The following is a 17361-nucleotide window of genomic DNA, read 5'->3' on the forward strand; positions in this document are numbered from 1 at the left end:
AAAAATCTCTGCTCCTCGAAGAGCAATCGAAGATCCGAGCCTCTTGAATTAGGCGAATTTTCTTCTGATTCAAGCAAAATGTCCGATTGAATCAAGAATATTTTTTCTTGTCAATGTTTTAAGAGTCTGGACTTTAGATCCAAGCGACGCTTTTTTCCAGTGTGCTTAATGCGATCCAATGGACCACTAGACAAGGTACGAGTTTCAGCATTCTGATACATGTTTCTTCACCAAAATTTTACGTAAAACACGATGCGCTCAACGAAAATTACCGAAATCAATACCTTGCGAAGCTATTTAATGATTCTTAATGCGTGAATTCAAACCATTCGCTCATGAAAACGCAATGATCTACGTGATTCACATCGAGCGCTAAACGTTATCATGTCAGTCTCTGCGATAAAAAAAGCTGGCAACCTCGATCTTGACGCTTTTGCTCAGCTATAGCAAATTGCTTATAGGTTGAACAACACACGGTGGGAAATGAACATCGCTCGATTGAGAAGCTTGCTGAAACCGTTGTAGTGCGCGATTTGACTCACGTAGAGCTTTGAGTTTCTTGTGAGCGGGCAGATCAAATTCCTCGTAATCAATTAATGTGTAATAAAAATGTTAATATCTTCGTTAAGAGTTGGTTTCGGTAATTTTCGTTGTAAGAATCGCGTTTTACGTAAAATTCTGGTTAAGTAACATGTATCAGATTGCTTAAATTGGTATCTTGTCTAGTGGTTCATTTCTGGTCAAAGGCTATGAGGATGCAAGTTCCATTCGGATGAGCTCTCAGGGAACTTGCGAAGTCGCAACGCGGGAAGAAGCCGCTCCTTCGTGCAACGACGACGACACCCGGAGTCGGGGACTCGGGTTTGGGCTCATGCCCGCTCCCGTTTCGCGAAAAACTTCCGGCAAATTAAGTTAATATACTGTGTGACATGCAGCCCACAATTCCATTTTTGAGACGCTTTCAGCCTCCCAGTCTCCGGCACGTTCACCAACATTTTTATATCAGATCTCCTCCTTTTCCTCCTCCTGTGTCGTCCGCCTTTTTATCACCCTTCTAACACTTTCGAGACCCTCTCTGGTGCATTTTTCACCATTTACAGCCCGCTTACGGCCCCTCACGACCTCCTATGATTCATAATCCATGACAATCCTGACCCAGAGGCCTGAGAATATTGTTTCTTCGTGTTCGATTAAAAACATGCTGCAGGCGCTAATACTCCTGTGTTGGCCTGCCTGTTCTTGAACTTTCATGGTGGATATTATATTGAACGTAGCGGGAATGATGCTCAATTCACGGTGCGATATGCATTCTGCTGAGGATCAACCTACTTTTTTGATTTATCCATCCTAATTAAGTTTAAAACATAACAGAATTTCGTAAAATCGAGTCGACGTCCCTGATAAAAGGATCTTTATGAAACTACGGCAGACGATTTTAGTGGAGTAAAGATGCTTCCAATACTGAATGGAAAGTGTTGTGGACGAGCGTTCATGGTCAAAATATCAACTCGTTAAAAGTAGAGATCCTCTTTGAGAAGATTCGCCGATATTTCCCCGGAAACTACAAAAAAAGAAGAAGAAAAAAGTAGAAATCTAGAATTTAATTCAAAGTATTTGACTACGGATATACGCTTTCATTAAAGGTCATTTGACCAAGTAAATAGAACTTAATCACTCACAATAAAATTAATACTGATCCGAACTTTGAGTAAAATGTTTAAGGGAGAATCCACTTGATATGCTGTTCTCACCCTGAACTTTAAACTTCAGTCCTCACGATGTAATCTCAGCACTCTTAAAATGTAAAAAACTCTTAAATATTGCAACATTTTCGCAACTTTCATTATAATCGTATTTAGAATGAAACTATTGGACATTTTTTACGTGTTCTTTTGATATTCCTCAGTAATCAGCGAAATTCGAAAGGAGATTGCAAAGTCGAATTCTAGTAAAAAAACCGACTTGTTTGAGTCAATTTTGCAATTTTGGGATGTAGGAACTTTCCTTCGTCTAGACAAAGACGACACAGGGTGTTTTTCAACATTATTTTTGTTGAATTTCGCAAATGCACAAGAGCACTCGCATCGGTGACTGTGCTCATGTTTTATCAGCACTTCAGAAGTTAGGGAGCTGAGAAACAGTTTGCGAGAAGATTTTGTTCAAAGTGCAGGGATGGTGAAGATGTTTTCGGCCCCTGCGTGCAGCTGCCAGCAATTAAGTACATGCGTGCTCTGCTCGTGGTCTAGGGCGTGAGAGCTTCTTTCCTCCCATTGATCTCTTATACAGCTCATTTTCGAGGTGATAAAAACGTTGCCAGATTTCAGATTATCCTTGGCGGCGTATATACCCAGTTGAATTTTTAAGGTCTTGCATTGGATCGTTTTTCTTTCTTGAAAGCGCAGAGGGCGCCCAATGAGAGGTTGGAGGGAGGGGATTGAAGCAGAAATGTTAAGGTGCTCAATGCTTCAAGGTTTGTGGTTCGATGGAGAGCAGTGGAGGTTAGGAGTCGTAGAGCGCGAGGGAGCGCTATAAAGCGACCTGTATGTATGTATGTATCGGATCAGCATGAGAGAAGGGGTCTGTTGCAACTTTTCAGAGCGTCCCCCCCCCCCCCAAAAAAAGGGAAAAAGAAGGGGGAAAAATGCGACAAAATGATAAAGATAAGTCACCCCCGTTTTACATAACTCCACGAGAGATGGTTCAAAATGACAGTCCTCATGTGACATGGCTACTCAAGCACAAACAAACAAGAAAGTATCCTCCTTTCAAACCATAGGTGGATTCATGCTCCCCCCCCCCCCCCCCCCTGTTCGCTGGAAAAAGAGAAAGATGAAAGAGGGAAGAAAAACATAAGGAAGGAGCGGAGGAAAGAAAAAGGAACGACGCTTATATTTGGTAATTATTTATGAAAAATTGACTTGAACTGCATATTAGATGCTTCAAAATTTCGAAAAAATTCCAGGGGAATCCCCCGAAACCCCCTTCCGCCCCTCCCCCAGTTCGAAGTGTCTGGATCCGCCTGTGATTGAACTTAACCTGCGCACCTGAAACAGCGCATACGCACTGTTCCATTGTGTTGTTAACCTCAATCCTCAATATTGTCCGACTTTTATCCCTTAGTTATCCTTTGTGAGAGCAGAAACATGTACAGTCCCTGTCCTCTCTCGCGGAATGAGATATATACGAATTTTTTCCATTCACGATCAAATACCAAGTCGACGTCGAATAAATCATCACACATGGGTTTTTAATTCAAGTGGGTCAGGAAGGCTAGCTGCGACGACGCCGTCGAAAAATAATAAACATAAACACTAATAAATATCGACGTGATGGAGAAATCAATTAATGGAGGCGCTCGCACCCGGAGATCCTCGCCATCTTTCAAGCGATCGGAGAAACAAAATATGCTTCTACCAAAAAACGAGCGGGTGATCTATTTTGTAACCGTCATTAATTTGAGAGTATGGGTTAAAAGTTAACTATTCTTTACATGAGTTATAGTAATTGATTCCTGGCCCATTAATTATCACGTTAGCCTTGCATAAACCATGATTAATTTCACACCGCTGTTGACAACAATTTTTCACTCTGCTATTTCTACGAGCGGTGTGAGGATTGGTTCGAGTTCGTAACTTAAGGATGACTTAAGACATAACTTTCATCTCCAGAAGGAAGTATCGGAACCGGAGTAAATTCAAAATCACTTTGAGATCTTTTTTTACTGGGGAAAAAAACACAGCACGTGATATGAATTATTACGACAGATTCCTTCTCTCCCTCTGTTTATAAATAGCAGATTGAATCGATAAAGTAGTGGTACGCGATCCGTGATCGTGTTAAACTGTTCAACCATTGCGTTTTGCAACCACCCCGTTTACTCGCATCTTGATCTGGGGAAATATTTCTGACACTTTGAATTTAATGTCGTGTTAATTGTAGAAAATAGTGCAATGAGTCGTCGTTCTAATTTCCAGACTATTAAGTTTTTCAGAACAAGAATGGTACATATCGACGGTGTACGTCGGCAATCGCAGAACTCGGTTTGCGACGTCGCAGACTTCCTGTCATACTTTATCTTTTAAACGGAAAACTACTCGACGGCAATTCTTTAAAACTGCCTTGATTTTTCTTCTCTTTGCGAAGACAATTTTGTAAGAACTTCAAGGAATTATGTAAATTTCTTCTCCTTTAAAAGAATAACATAGAAGCGGAGATTTTTAGATACCGCAAACGAGTTATGTGATTGCCGATTTATACCGTCGATATGAAACTGCAGAAAGTGCAGAAGTGTGTTTTTCGGTTCGCGACGTAGCAGATTTCCTGCCATACTTTATTTTTCAAATGTAAATTTTGTAATTGGTATGGTATGGGCATGTGCAGAGAATGGCTGATACCAGGTTGCCGAAGAAGGTGTTGGAGTGGGTCCCACCAGGTAGGCGACGGAGAGGGCGTCCAGCCAAACGGTGGGTAGAGGGCATCCATGAAGAGATGGAGAGATGCCACCTTCCAGAGGATCTCTACCATGACAGATTCCTGTGGAGAATAGGCGTCGCAGAGCGCCCTAGCGCGCCGTAAAAGCGGCTCATACATACATACATGTAAAACCACTCAACGTCATTTCTCGATGGCACACGGACTTTATGTCCACTTTTTTTACGTCCACAGACTTTTCGTCCACAATTTTTACGTCCACAGTTCTAAAGCCCACACTATTGTTAAGTCCATCACTTAAACGTCCACTAAGTTAAGTCCACAGATGTAAAGTCCACTAAAATCAAATTCAAGCGTCAGTTTGAAGCGTTTCCTCAGTTACTCCGCGAGTTTAAATATTAGAGCCTAACACAGAGCGGAGCGGCGTGTTAGCAGCGCAGAACGCGCACTGGCGCCTACAAACCTAACGGGATACTTCACGCATTGCGCAACGCGTGAAGTATCCCGTTAGGTTTGTAGGCGCCTATGCGCGTGTCACGCTGGTCGCCTGCCGCGCCGCAACGCTTTAAGCAACTATTTCGCGTCAGAGGCGTTGCACAGTATCCTACAAGATTGAAGGCGCACGAAATAACTAGTTAAAGAGGACTTTCAATTTTGACTGCATCTGTTACTGAAAAATGTTTAATTTGGCATTGGAGCGTTTCCTAGACTCCCGCTTTGGTTTTCATCTTATCATATCCGTACAATGTACCATGAACATATGTTTGTATCTGCTCTTAGAGTCGATCTGTTCTCTTTCATGACTTGATTCATGAATGAAATGTTTTTTTAAGAATGAAGGTAGTAGTAGTATGCATTTATTTTTGAGGTGGTTTCTGTCATTTAAATGAGAAGAAAAAAATGTGGACATAAAATGTCCACAATTTGGACAATTTTGGACATATTCATGGTTGGACATTACATCATGTGGACTTCATAAAGACTGGACTTAACGTTTAGTGGACATTAATGGCAGTGGACATTTATTTAATGGACGAAAGGTAGGTGGACATAAAGTCCTGGAAGCTTCTCGATGGAATTCACGTGTGTTTCTCAAAATTTTCTCTGCGTGAAGAATATTCCATGAAAATTTCAAGTCATGACGTCGCGTTGGTTCGGTCCCCTGTTATTAAATGAAATATGAGCGGATAGTTTGAAACACAGCTGTGCGCGTTCTTACAGTTTCACTGCCGTCATGTTTTTCAATCAATTTTGGTTGATCCCGCTTGAGTCTGGAGATATCAATAAATATAAAAATTGAGAAAAATAAAAGCCCGCACCGAAAGGAAAAGATAAAAACTTGATCATGTCGATTAACTCACGGGGTTCGCGAGGTATTGATCGATCAACGGGATTTTCGATCGATTCACGTGTTTTTCGATCGATTTGAGGAATTGTCGATCGATTCACGTGTTTGTCGACCGATTCACGGATTCGTCGACCGATTCACGGATTCGTCGACCGATTCACGGATTCATCGATTAATTCACTGTTGTCGATCAAATCACATCGATCACTGGAATAAAAAACACATCGGACCTAGAGTCCAGACTCTTAAAAGCATCGACAAGAAAAAATACTCTTAATTCAATCAGATTTAAGCTTAAATCAAGAACCAAGCCTCTTAATTTGAGCGGATTTCCTTTCGATTTAAGCTTAAATCTGATTGAATCAAGAGTCCTTTTCTTGTCCATGTTTTCAAGAGTCTGGATTCCAGATCCAATGTGTTTTTTTTCCAGTGCGATCGAATCGACACCATTTTATGATAATTCGTCGATCGAATCTGTGTCGATCGCTCCACGTCGATCGATTCGCAAGTCTATCGAATCCACACCCTCCCTTGAACCCCACGCGACGTGCACGAATAAGAACGGAAAACCAATAGAACTAGACACGAAAAAGCGTGGACGGCCAGCGAACAGGTGTACCAGTTAGTCGGTCAACCAGGTCAAATCATCGGGATTGACCCCCATTCATCGCGTGGCTTGAAATGGCCAGACCATAACAACAACACTTAAGGGTTTGATGAACCTGGGACCTGCAGCGGCGGAGTCGCGGGTCGAGCGGGTGCAGGTAGTTGGGGCGCGCCGTCGCTAGATAGCGATACCGGCCCTGAACGTCCCCCGAGCCCGCCGGGACAACCCTTCGCGCTCAGTCTCGCGTCGCAGCTCGTGTCCCGCAGTCCGAGGACCCGTCGATTCCTTCATGTAATTGCTCACGCGTGTTTAACGCGCCTAAAGTTTAGTTACGTGCTACGCGCTCTTATCAGTGGATTTACGCTAGCCGAATTTTCGTGGCAATACTGTGTTGTATGTGGAATAACTAAAGGTGTGAATCGTGCGAGGTTTTCGTTTAATCATCGTTTATCACCAAGTTCGGTACACTATCAGTTTCAGTGATAAGTGATGAAAAACTGGCGTCAGGAATTACTACTTATTTGAGCCCGGTGGATACGAACACGTGGTGTGTACATACTATTTCTCATTCATTTAAGCATGATTGGTGTGGGTATCTTGATCGGAATCAACACTTTCTGCTACATGTCGGTCTTATATCCTTTTTGTTGTCATCTTTGACTGATCGTGAGAAAAGACGGCGTCGGTAAACACGACCAATAATAATTATTTATTACTGCACAATCAGTAATTTCACGCTTTTACCACGATTGCATCTGTGACATTTTCTTCCATCAGTCCCTATTTTGTTGCATTTCCTTCATTTATAAAGAATAGCAAGTAGTCCTTATTATAAAAAAAGTGTCCGCAATTTTTAAGAAGGGGATTGAGAAAAATAATGATTTGACCTGCAAATACTAGTCCGCTCCATGTATGAAAAAATTCGGTAAACCTTGTGTCTTACTCCATTAATCGCATGCTTAGCAAAATGTAAATCACATTTTATGATAAGTAATTAATTAACAATGTAATCAAGAATAATTGTTTCAGGCACAAAAAGGGATTCATAGCCGCTTGTGCGATTTCATCTTGTTAGGTGCAGGCTAGTTGAACATTGTTTGGATGCCGGGGTTTTCTTCTATAGGAAAAATACTTACTTAAACTTTTTGTCCAAATTCAGAAGTAACATATATCCGCCTATGACTTTTTATTTACATGAATTTTTTTAATTTATCAGTGCCGCGGCACTAATAATTTATTTATGATACCTAATAATAGTTTGTAAAGTTGATTACTTTGTAAATAGAAACGTAGAAAAAAAATTTTCCATGAAAGAAAGGGAACTACAAGTTCAGAATATTCTTACAAAAGTCGGGCAATATGTACCCTTACGCATTCCATAATCTCATCCTCATACCATACTCTCATACCATACTCTCATACCCTAATCTCTTAATATTAAATAAGGGTCAATATTTTGTGACCTGTATTATTTTCTTAGAAAAGCTCAAATCTGAGTAGAATAAAAATATGACTCATTAATACGAAGGGGTGTCAACCCGAGCTGACAAGCTCCTAGAGCTGTTGGGGACGGAAAAATTGAATGTTCCGGTATCTACAATGTTCTAAATGAATCCCGAAATTTTAGGAGCCGTTTTGTCGGTGCTCCTAATCCTCTCTTAAATGTCTCATGAGCCGTTAAAAATTTTGGTTAGACAATTGAAGAAAGGTCTAGAAAGTCTGGTAATGCAAAATTGTAACTAAAAAATACCGGGTCAATTTTTAAGACGCGATGTTCGGCCACCCCGCTACCGATCACCCTCGTACTTCAGTTATGAAGCAGAATTTTAAGTGCATTTTTTGCATTTCGCCCCTTTACTGTAGCAAGCTAGACTTTACTGTAGACTTGCTTCTACCCTGTAGAAGCAAGTCGCTCAAATGAGTGAATAAATAAATATTAGGTAATCGTAGTACATCCAATTTATTAGGCTCCAAACCATGCAGTGACTATAAGGCCCCAGAAAAGAGTTTGAATATGAAATTTGAAGTCAAGAGAAGTGTACATCAATTTTGAGAGTAAAAAGAAACTGAAAATTAAATTTTGGGATGTCAAAGAAAAAATTATACAATATTAATGTATGGGAGTAGTAGGAAAAATAGGTAATTGTAAATTTTCAATTTTAAAGTCTTGAGACATTTTAGGATATTTGCCTACCTATACATTTTATATAGTATTAAGGTTAAACGGTTAAATCGGAGTACAAAGCAAGTCCCCATCAGTTTGCACAAAATCAATCAATTAAAAATACAAAATATTGGAAATGAAGAAATGGAAAAATGAGGAAACAAATAACGGTGCATTATTTAGGTATCGAACAAGTCAATTATCAGTCCACTCTGCCAATATTGTTATAGGAGGCATGATTGCATCCATTTTTAACAGTTGTGTTTCTCATACGAGAAGAAAATTTAAAATCCTGCAAAAAAGAAAAAAAAAACTTGATTTTTTGCAGTTTTCGATGCCATTGCCATGGTGCGAGTCGCATACCCACTACTCACTTAAAATGAATGTAGGTATAATTATTTATCTCGTAAATTTCGCAGCCTCGTAAAATTTCATGATATATTTCCCGGAAATTTCCAATCCCTCGCAAGTGTCTCACTTTTCACGCCACCCTGCTCCAAGATCGCGCATTCGGATGAGGTGTTGCGAAAAAGCAGAACTTAACTACGCTCACCTTCATGAAATCTATTAGAAAGCCAAATTATCTGAGAAAAATTTGCTACGCCACATTCTCATGAACGCGGAAGTTTCTCCCTTCCCTTCCCGCATTTTCCTAACAACAGCTTAAAAAGCTTCCTCCAATTGAGAATTTTTAAGCCTTCCTCCACCTCGTTCCACGCCGCACCTCACAGTGGATCGAGTCAACAGGAGAGGCTGGACAAAATTTGGAAACTTTAAACGTATACAACTCAGTTCATACAAAACTTTGAGGTTCTGAAAGTGGTTCCGTTGGTTTTCTCGTAAAATTTGCTTTCAGTAATACCCCGAAAAATTTAAAATATGACAAATTAAACATTAGAATTTGCAGTTTTGGTTGAGAATTTCATGTCCGACCTCTCTAATTGACTCGATCCACCGTGCGCCGGGACGGTTTTTGCAGGGATGCTTACAATTAGAAAGAATCACCCCGCTGAGGACCACTGACGTCACAACAGCTTTTACCGTCTGGGGGGTATATTTTGTAGTTCATTTTCGCCCAGCTTTTCCTTCTTTTCTCTATTCCTCTCGGATTTTTTCTCCCTCTATTCTTCGGGAACGGAGGCGAGGGATTGACTACCTTTTTCTCATTTTCCTCCCAGTTTCGTTATTACTCGCCTGCAGAGCTCATACGACCCGCAGTTTCAAGAGTAGTTCGTTCCAGGGCGTTGAAGTATTTCTTAGTTGTTTCAAACGAATATTACCAATGACTTTAACGCGAAAATAATACGTGAATTCTGAGTTGCAATATTTTTTAAGATATCGATCAATACAAAAATTCAAAAATAACAACATACAATAATTTTCAATACAAAAATACTCTGAAAATTTGTTTCATCATGAACGCAAACAATCAATTATGAACGAAAACATTTTCTAATGGGGATGTGTGGAGAGAAAAAAAACAAACGAATGAAGAGTAAAATTTTATTTTGTGGCATTTCTAACTTTCTTCAAAATATCAATGGTATATAAAGTAACAAAAGAAGTAGTTCCGAGACTTTTGTTGTCGCATATATTTTCATCTTTTATTGTTTTCTGTCGAATCATTATTTCATGTTTTGTCAAGTTGGATGTCGTTGAATGGCAAAATCACGTACTTTTTCCATGGAATTTCTGTTGTCCAAATAGGATTCTTGCCCCAATAACCAAAATTCTGTCGAGGGAGCATCAATTTCAGTCGCCTGAAAAAGAAATCGGACAAGGAAAATATCAACAAGTCATTCCGAAAGCTATGTTCTGGGAAAGCTCTCTGTGTAGTAACTTATTTTTTTGATCAAAAGAGAAAGTTTCAAATCGTAATCTCAAAATCCAATTTTTTTTTCAATCACTAAAATGGTTTAAACCTCTTGGAAAGTATTATTTGGGACACGATTGAGATTTTTCCGTTGAAATCAGTATCCGATATTTTGTATCTTGAGACAACTCGTCAAAAGTTGCCGTAACGAAAATTAGGTACCCGTGGACGAAGCCTTCTTTTCCCATAGATGGTCACAGATATTTTTACAATCCCATTTCTGTGCAACTTTCAATCTGGCACATTTTTGTGCAATGAGGGAAAAAGCAGTGTGAACATCCGAAGCAAACTAAAGTTTCTCCGGTAAAGTACGCGTATTTGAGGAAAGTAACGTACATTTTTTCTGGACGTATTCAGATATTTTAGATTGCATTGCGAATAGAATTTTTCGGAAAATTGGAAGAACAGGTTCCACGAATTTCCCAGAAAGTATTCTATTACAGGAAAGTTGGTAACATCGAAATGATTATACGGCCTTCTTTCTCAGCAACTTAATAAGCGTAAAAAGTATCGTATAAACATTCGAGCGTTGACAAATCTCGTCTGGGTCGATATTAATCTCAAAGAAAAGTTCCAAATAGTTTTTTTTGAATTTTTAGGCACCAGATACAATTTTTATAAATCTCTGGAAAACGGGATGAAAAAATAATACAATTTTCTAAAAAATTCTTATCGAAGGCGATTTAGCAACGTCCGAAAGTTCATATGGTGTTTCCCTTTCGTACATGCCACATTCGGAAGTATGATGGAGCAAAGGGCACCTTGTACTGTTGTGCTAAGGAAGAACGTCGTACGAGCTTTCAGACGTTGTCAAATTTCCTCCGATAAAATACGAATTTTCAATGAAAATGTTGGATATTTTTCCTCCAATTTTTCGGAGAATTTCACTTGCAGCTTAATTTAAATTATACAAAAATTTAAAGGAATAATATACATAACTTTCCTCAAAAATTACTCATTTATCAGGGACAATTTGTCAACTTCTGAAAGTTTATACGGCGTTTTGCCTTAGCTCGACGGTAGAGGATGTCGGCGGCATGCGTCCGAGGGAAAGGCGGGAAAATGATATTGAATTTATAATGAGAGTATAATGACCAGGCATGATAGAAGGCGAGAATCCTGACAGTGTAAGGATGACACGCGCCTCTGGACCCGGCCAAGCTCACCCAGTGCCCCGTGCCCTCTTCCACGTGCATCCATCCTTCCTCGTTGATGATGCATCGACGCGTGAGTAAATAGTTGTCAGAGGCTTTGAATCTTTCACCTATTCAATTGGAGACCGGGTCAAAGCGAACAAGGCTCCTGGCCACCTTGTGATAGAATACATTCAAATGAGAAAGGATCACTCTTCAGAGTATCTCACAATCAGGGTTAAACGACGACTGCAGTGTGTTGATTTTTGACATTGATAGACAAAGCGATAGACAAAGAAGACATAGGGAGTATAGAGCGATAGTATAGGTAGAGTATAGAGGAATCACTCTACAGAGTATCTCACAATCAGGGTTAAACGACGACTGCATCAGTGTGTTGATTTTTGACATTGATAGACAAAGCAATAGACAAATCGATAGACAATGAAGACATAGGGAGTATAGAGCGATTCTATTTACAGTGTGTTGGATATTTTTAGCCAACGTGCGGTAACAAACCAGCATAAAGCTGATATCTCAATACAGAGGGGAAAAGCTCATTCTTAAGCACAATTCCCTCAAAGAGAAACGGCGTGTAGTGCAACAACCATTCAGGAATTTTTGATTTAATGAATTTTTAACGCACGTTGGCTAAAAAACACAAACATTTTGTCTTACGACCCGCGCGTCCACCGCAATCAGTTTGTGCGATCCTATCGGTTGAGATAATTGGTTCCTATAGATTAAGGGCGAAAATGTTGGACTGACTATAAGCAAGCTTAGACTGTTAGTTAGTAAGTTTAGTTAGTTAGGTTATAGTCTATTACATATTTCTTTTGTGCATCGTGACCACACTGGAAAAAAAAAAAAAAAAAAAAAAAACACATTTTATCTAGAGTTCAGACTCTTAAAAACATCGACAAGAAAAAGTGCTCTTGATTCAATCAGAATCTGGCTTAAATCAAGAACCAAGCCTCTTAATTTAAGCGGATTTCATTTTGATTCAAGCAAAAATCCGATTGAATCAAGAGTTTTTTTTTTCTTGTCAATGTTTTCAAGAGTCTGGACTCAAGATCCAATGTGTTTTTTTTTCCAGTGCACCCGTTTACACCAATAGGATCCCTCTACATTCCTTGTCTTCTTTTGTCTGTAGCTTCGTCTATCAATTTCAATAATCGGCCCGCAGAGTGATCCTATTGGTTGAAATGGGCGGTTGTTACAGACTAAATTATGAACTAACTATTACTCCAAATTGTGATAGTCAATTTCACCGTTCCGGGCGCTGTAATAGCCGTATGCCTATGCATCGGTTCAAGCATTTTCATTCTGCTCCAGCTGCAGACGCACATTACATTATTCTACTCGCAGATTAGTATTTTGAGCTCTCTCTGACGAGTTCGCCTTCGAAAACTTGATAGGCAATTAGAGCGTATTTGGAGCAGTAATAGTTGCTCGCACCAGTTTCAACGCGCGTTCATTCGGTTTTAGCCGGAACAGCACATGGAACCATATCAGCCACAGTGTTTTACAGCAACTTAACCAGGCTGCCTTAAAAAATTCGACAGGCATTTTGAGCGTCTTCTGGACGGTAATAGTAGCTGGCAACGGTTTGACCATGTTCTCTCGGTTGCAGCAGGGAGAGTACATAAAATCACCTCAGCCGCAGTGTTATAGACCGAATTTAACCAGTTTGCCTATAAACATTTGATAGGCAATTTGAGTTCTTTTGCAGCGGTAATAGTCGCTTCCACCAGTTTGGCCGTGTTCATTCGGTTCTGATAGGAAGAGTGCAGGGGCGTCGCCCGATTCCCTCCCAAAACTCCCTCCCGAATCCGATTCCCTCCCAAGATTCCCCTTCCGGATCCGATTCCCTCCCAATAAATTACTTGTAAGTAAAAACGGAAGAAAAATCAGTGAAACTTTCAGTCAGGAATCCCTGTGATTTTCCTGATAAACATATGCAATTTTCTAGGTGAAATGCGGCAACATTGAAAAGTGGTTACGTTCTTTCGTGAGGAAAACGACGAAATTTCAACTGTTTGATTAGCTGGCCGATTATTTAAATTGATAGATAAAGCTATAGACAAAGAAGCCAAATGGGGTTTGGAGGGATCCTATTGGAGGAAGCGGGTGGGTGCAATGGACGAAGGTGGAAAGGAATAGACTAACTAACGGCAACCCACGAGAGACCCTTTGATTAGTCCATCAATTACCCCCTCAGTCTATAGGAACCACTCATTTCAACCAATAGGATCCATACTCTCCATGTCTCTTTTGTCTATAGCTCTGTCTATCAATTTCAATAAGCAGGCCGTACACTGAAAAAAAAGTATGGTGACATTTACTATGAGTCTACTTGATTTTTTACACAGTGATACTATTTAGTGGAAATAACCAGAATTATAGTAGTATTCGCCAGAACTCTGGTGATTCTTACCATAGTATGGTAAATGCCACCATAGAGTCTGGTGTTTATTACCATATTCGTATCACTGTGTCAGAGATGGTAAAATCTACCGGCATATTTTTTTCAGTGTAGAGGTGATAGAAACGGTCCCAACTGAAGCGAACGAAAGTCGATTCATTTTCGGCGCTTTAACAAGGCAAAGCCTAGCCACGAACGTTCGTTTTGTGTGCGTGCTACTGCTAGACGAGAGAAATAAGAGGGCGACCGTTTAATTGTTGATTTCCTCATTGTCTCGGTCTGCCCATCAATCAATAGCGATGGGATCTTGAGGGGTTGGTAGCTGAGTTTTACGAGACAAAAAACGTATCTACCATAAGCTCTTAAGTATGGTGCATTTATTCCTCCTTGTTTCTCCCTCGATTTCTGTCGTCTTCGCCATCCCTCCGTGCAAAAGAAAATACGGTGGAGATCTTTGAAATATCTTCAACTGTCTTCCCACAAATTAAGAAAATCATCACTGAGTGTACTCTCCCAGGAAGAAACGGTTCTAACGAGTGAGGTTATTGATGGAAACTGAATCCCTTTTTTTGGAGGGAGGGAGGGAGGAAGGGAGATAGGCTTACTTTGTTGATGGAATTTTTTACCCAGCCAACAGTATTTAAAGAGAAGAGCGGTTCAAAACCTAAAAAGCGCCATCCAATGTTGCTGAAAAGACAAGCTTGTCCAACTAGTTATTTCTCTCATATAATAAGGATGTGGTGACCCAAGAATAACAATTTTTGTCCCAAAATAAGGATAGAAATTTAGAAAGTATTTCTTTTTAAAATTTCACGGAATAGGGCATTTCTGCTGTGCTAAGGAAAAACGCTGTTTGAGCCTTCAGACGTTGCCCTATTTCCTTCGATGAAAACTGTATTTACTGAGAAAATTCTGAGTATTTCCCCTCCAATTTTTCAGACAAGTTTGTTCGAAATTTAATCTATAATATCTGATAATTTCATGGATGGACATACATAACTAGCTTCACGAATTAACTTTTTACCGAGGAAGATTTGGCCACGTCTCACCGAAAAAAAGAGGTGCTGGAGTAACATCCTGGATGTTAAAAAAATGTGCGACAACTCTTGGATGTTGTCATCACCACTCTGGCTGTTGAAGTAACATCTTAGGATGTTACTTTTACATCATAGCATGTTACTTTTACATCCTATCATGCTACGTTAACTGCCAGTGTCAATGGCAACATCCAAGAGTTGTCGCACATTTTTTTAACAACCGTGACATCCGGGATGTTACTACAGCATCTTTTTTTTTGGTGTAAAGGCTCATACGGCGTTTTTCCTGAGAAAGGGCAGATTTAGGTAGATTTCATAGAGAGAAACACAGCGGTAAAAACAGTTTGTTAAAGGTTGCGTACGCCGCTCGCTCTGGACAATTTTATGAAACTCAGCAAAATGAAATTTCATTTTACATAGCTGCACCCTAATCCTTTGCAAGGTGGAGGATCGATGATGGGGGGCGGGGGGATGCCCGGGTGGAATCCCCGCTGCGTTCGTTTTTTTAGCATCTCTATTTCCACGGGAAAAATGATCAATCTGTCGCGAGGTCAACCAGGAGGCCTGTAAACAGAGACTCAACGGAGAGCGAGATTAATCACGGTAGTGATCGACGAGGTTTCATTTCGACGCGTTTACGCTGAAAGCAACCATGTCGCAGCCAATCCCTTCGCACATAGTCCCTTTCAGCATAAATACGTCCATTTTAGCACTGATAAGGGACAGGGGAGCGATGGCTCGCTAATCCAATTTGCGTTGCGGCTCATTAAAATGGCTCCGGCTCAATCTCCGCAGGGAGGCGGGATCCCACCCGTTTCTTCAAGAATACTAATTATCCTGGTTTTCCTTTTTTTTGTTTCAGATCCTTCGAGGACATTAACCGAGGCGATTTTTCCCGAACGAGGAACCTGACGTTGAAGCGACTCGCCACGTCGAAGCCCGAGTATGAACCTCCCCCGACTGGAAGTAATAAATAGCTGAAAATTATCCCCGCAACGGTAATTTTTGTGACAAACGATAAGCAGAAGGCACCCGCTTCTGGATTCAGACTCATTAAGGGAGAAATAATTATCGGGACCAGACGCGAGAGGCGCTGCTGTCGTTCCTTTTTTCTAAACAGCGTTTTCCGCAGCACTCGTTATGAAAGTTTCGCACTCTCACTCCGTAACCTTTTGACCGGAGATTTTATCTAATTACTCGCTCCCTCTCTCTGGGGCTCTCCTCTTGGAATCGGTGTAGTGCGTTGCCCCCGTCCTCAAAATCTGAACCCGTTTGACAAATTTTCATCCGGGTGTGAATATCGCGCGGTGTGCGGGAAAATGCTGGGGTGACCGTGCGAATTATCCTCGCGGATTGGACCGAGTCGGTGATTTTTAATTTCCTGCCGAAATCGTGCGTTCGGAATGAGGTTATGCCCGGGGGTTGATTTTTTCCGCAGTCTGTGGAGGATTACGCTGCCCCGTGATTGATGATCCGCGCTGGTGTTGTGTGTCGCGTTGTGCGCGTTTCCGTGGCCCCCGTTCGATTCGAATGTTTGTGTTGTTATTGTAACGTCTGCCCGTGCGCCAGCTCCGCCAAATGAGTTTGGATATGCTTTGGCTCTGCGGTCTCTTCCTCACCGCCTCGTTCTGCATCACCGCTTCGTCACAAGGTAAGCCCAGTCCCTCTGTTATCATCACCGAACCCTAAAGGAGATGTTGCATGTGTGAGGGATTTGCGATTTGACCATTGATTCTTATGTAAAAGTTCGCGAGAAACACGATGGTGCCACTGGTTTTCTCTGAGATCATTTCCCAAGCTCAAAAAAAGCTCTCAAAGTGAGGTCAAAATGGAGGGGATATCCCACCCTACCCTGAGAGTCCACCTCTACATCAAAACAAACTCTCCATGCAAAGATAGGGAGCAAATACATTAGCAGGGTTGCCCCTTTATTTGGGGACTCCAAGACTGAAAACACGACAACCTTGTGAATGTATTTGCTCCCTATCTTTGCATGGAGAGTTTGTTTTGATGTAGAGGTGGACTCTCAGGGTAGAGTGGGATATCCCCTCCATTTTGGCCTCACTTTGAGAGCCTTTTTTGAGCTTGGGAGATGATTTCAGAGAAAACCAGTGGCACCATCGTGTTTCTCGCGAACTTTTACATAAGAATCAATGGTCAAATCGCAAATCCCTCACACATGCAACGCCTCCATTGACTCTCTTGAATCTAGTGACGTTCATTCAAATTCCAGTATGACCGCATTGAGTCAGTCGTGTTTATGGTCCCTAAATTTGTCATTATGGGTACATTTAGGAACTTTTTGGGTGGGGGCAGAAGGGCTTTTCATCATGAAGAGTGTGG

The 17361-nt window shown here is 40.9% G+C and overlaps 1 protein-coding gene across 2 annotated transcripts in view; it reads left to right on the top strand.

The window, feature by feature from the left end:
* The window catches only part of side-VI (sidestep VI), a 597055-nt gene that overhangs the window by 28032 nt on the left and 551662 nt on the right, over positions 1 to 17361 (top strand). The window contains exons 1-2 of one of the 2 annotated variants that reach the window (XM_019052193.2): positions 6606 to 6933; positions 15881 to 16669. In XM_019052193.2, coding sequence (XP_018907738.2) covers positions 16597 to 16669 — 73 coding nt within the window. In that variant the 5' untranslated portion in view covers positions 6606 to 6933; positions 15881 to 16596. Of the gene's footprint in view, positions 1 to 6605; positions 6934 to 15880; positions 16670 to 17361 lie in introns of those variants that run through there. The other variant, XM_072300563.1, reaches the window with a different exon arrangement.

This window comes from Bemisia tabaci, chromosome 5 (assembly GCF_918797505.1).
Source record: "Bemisia tabaci chromosome 5, PGI_BMITA_v3".
NCBI lineage: Eukaryota > Metazoa > Arthropoda > Insecta > Hemiptera > Aleyrodidae > Bemisia > Bemisia tabaci.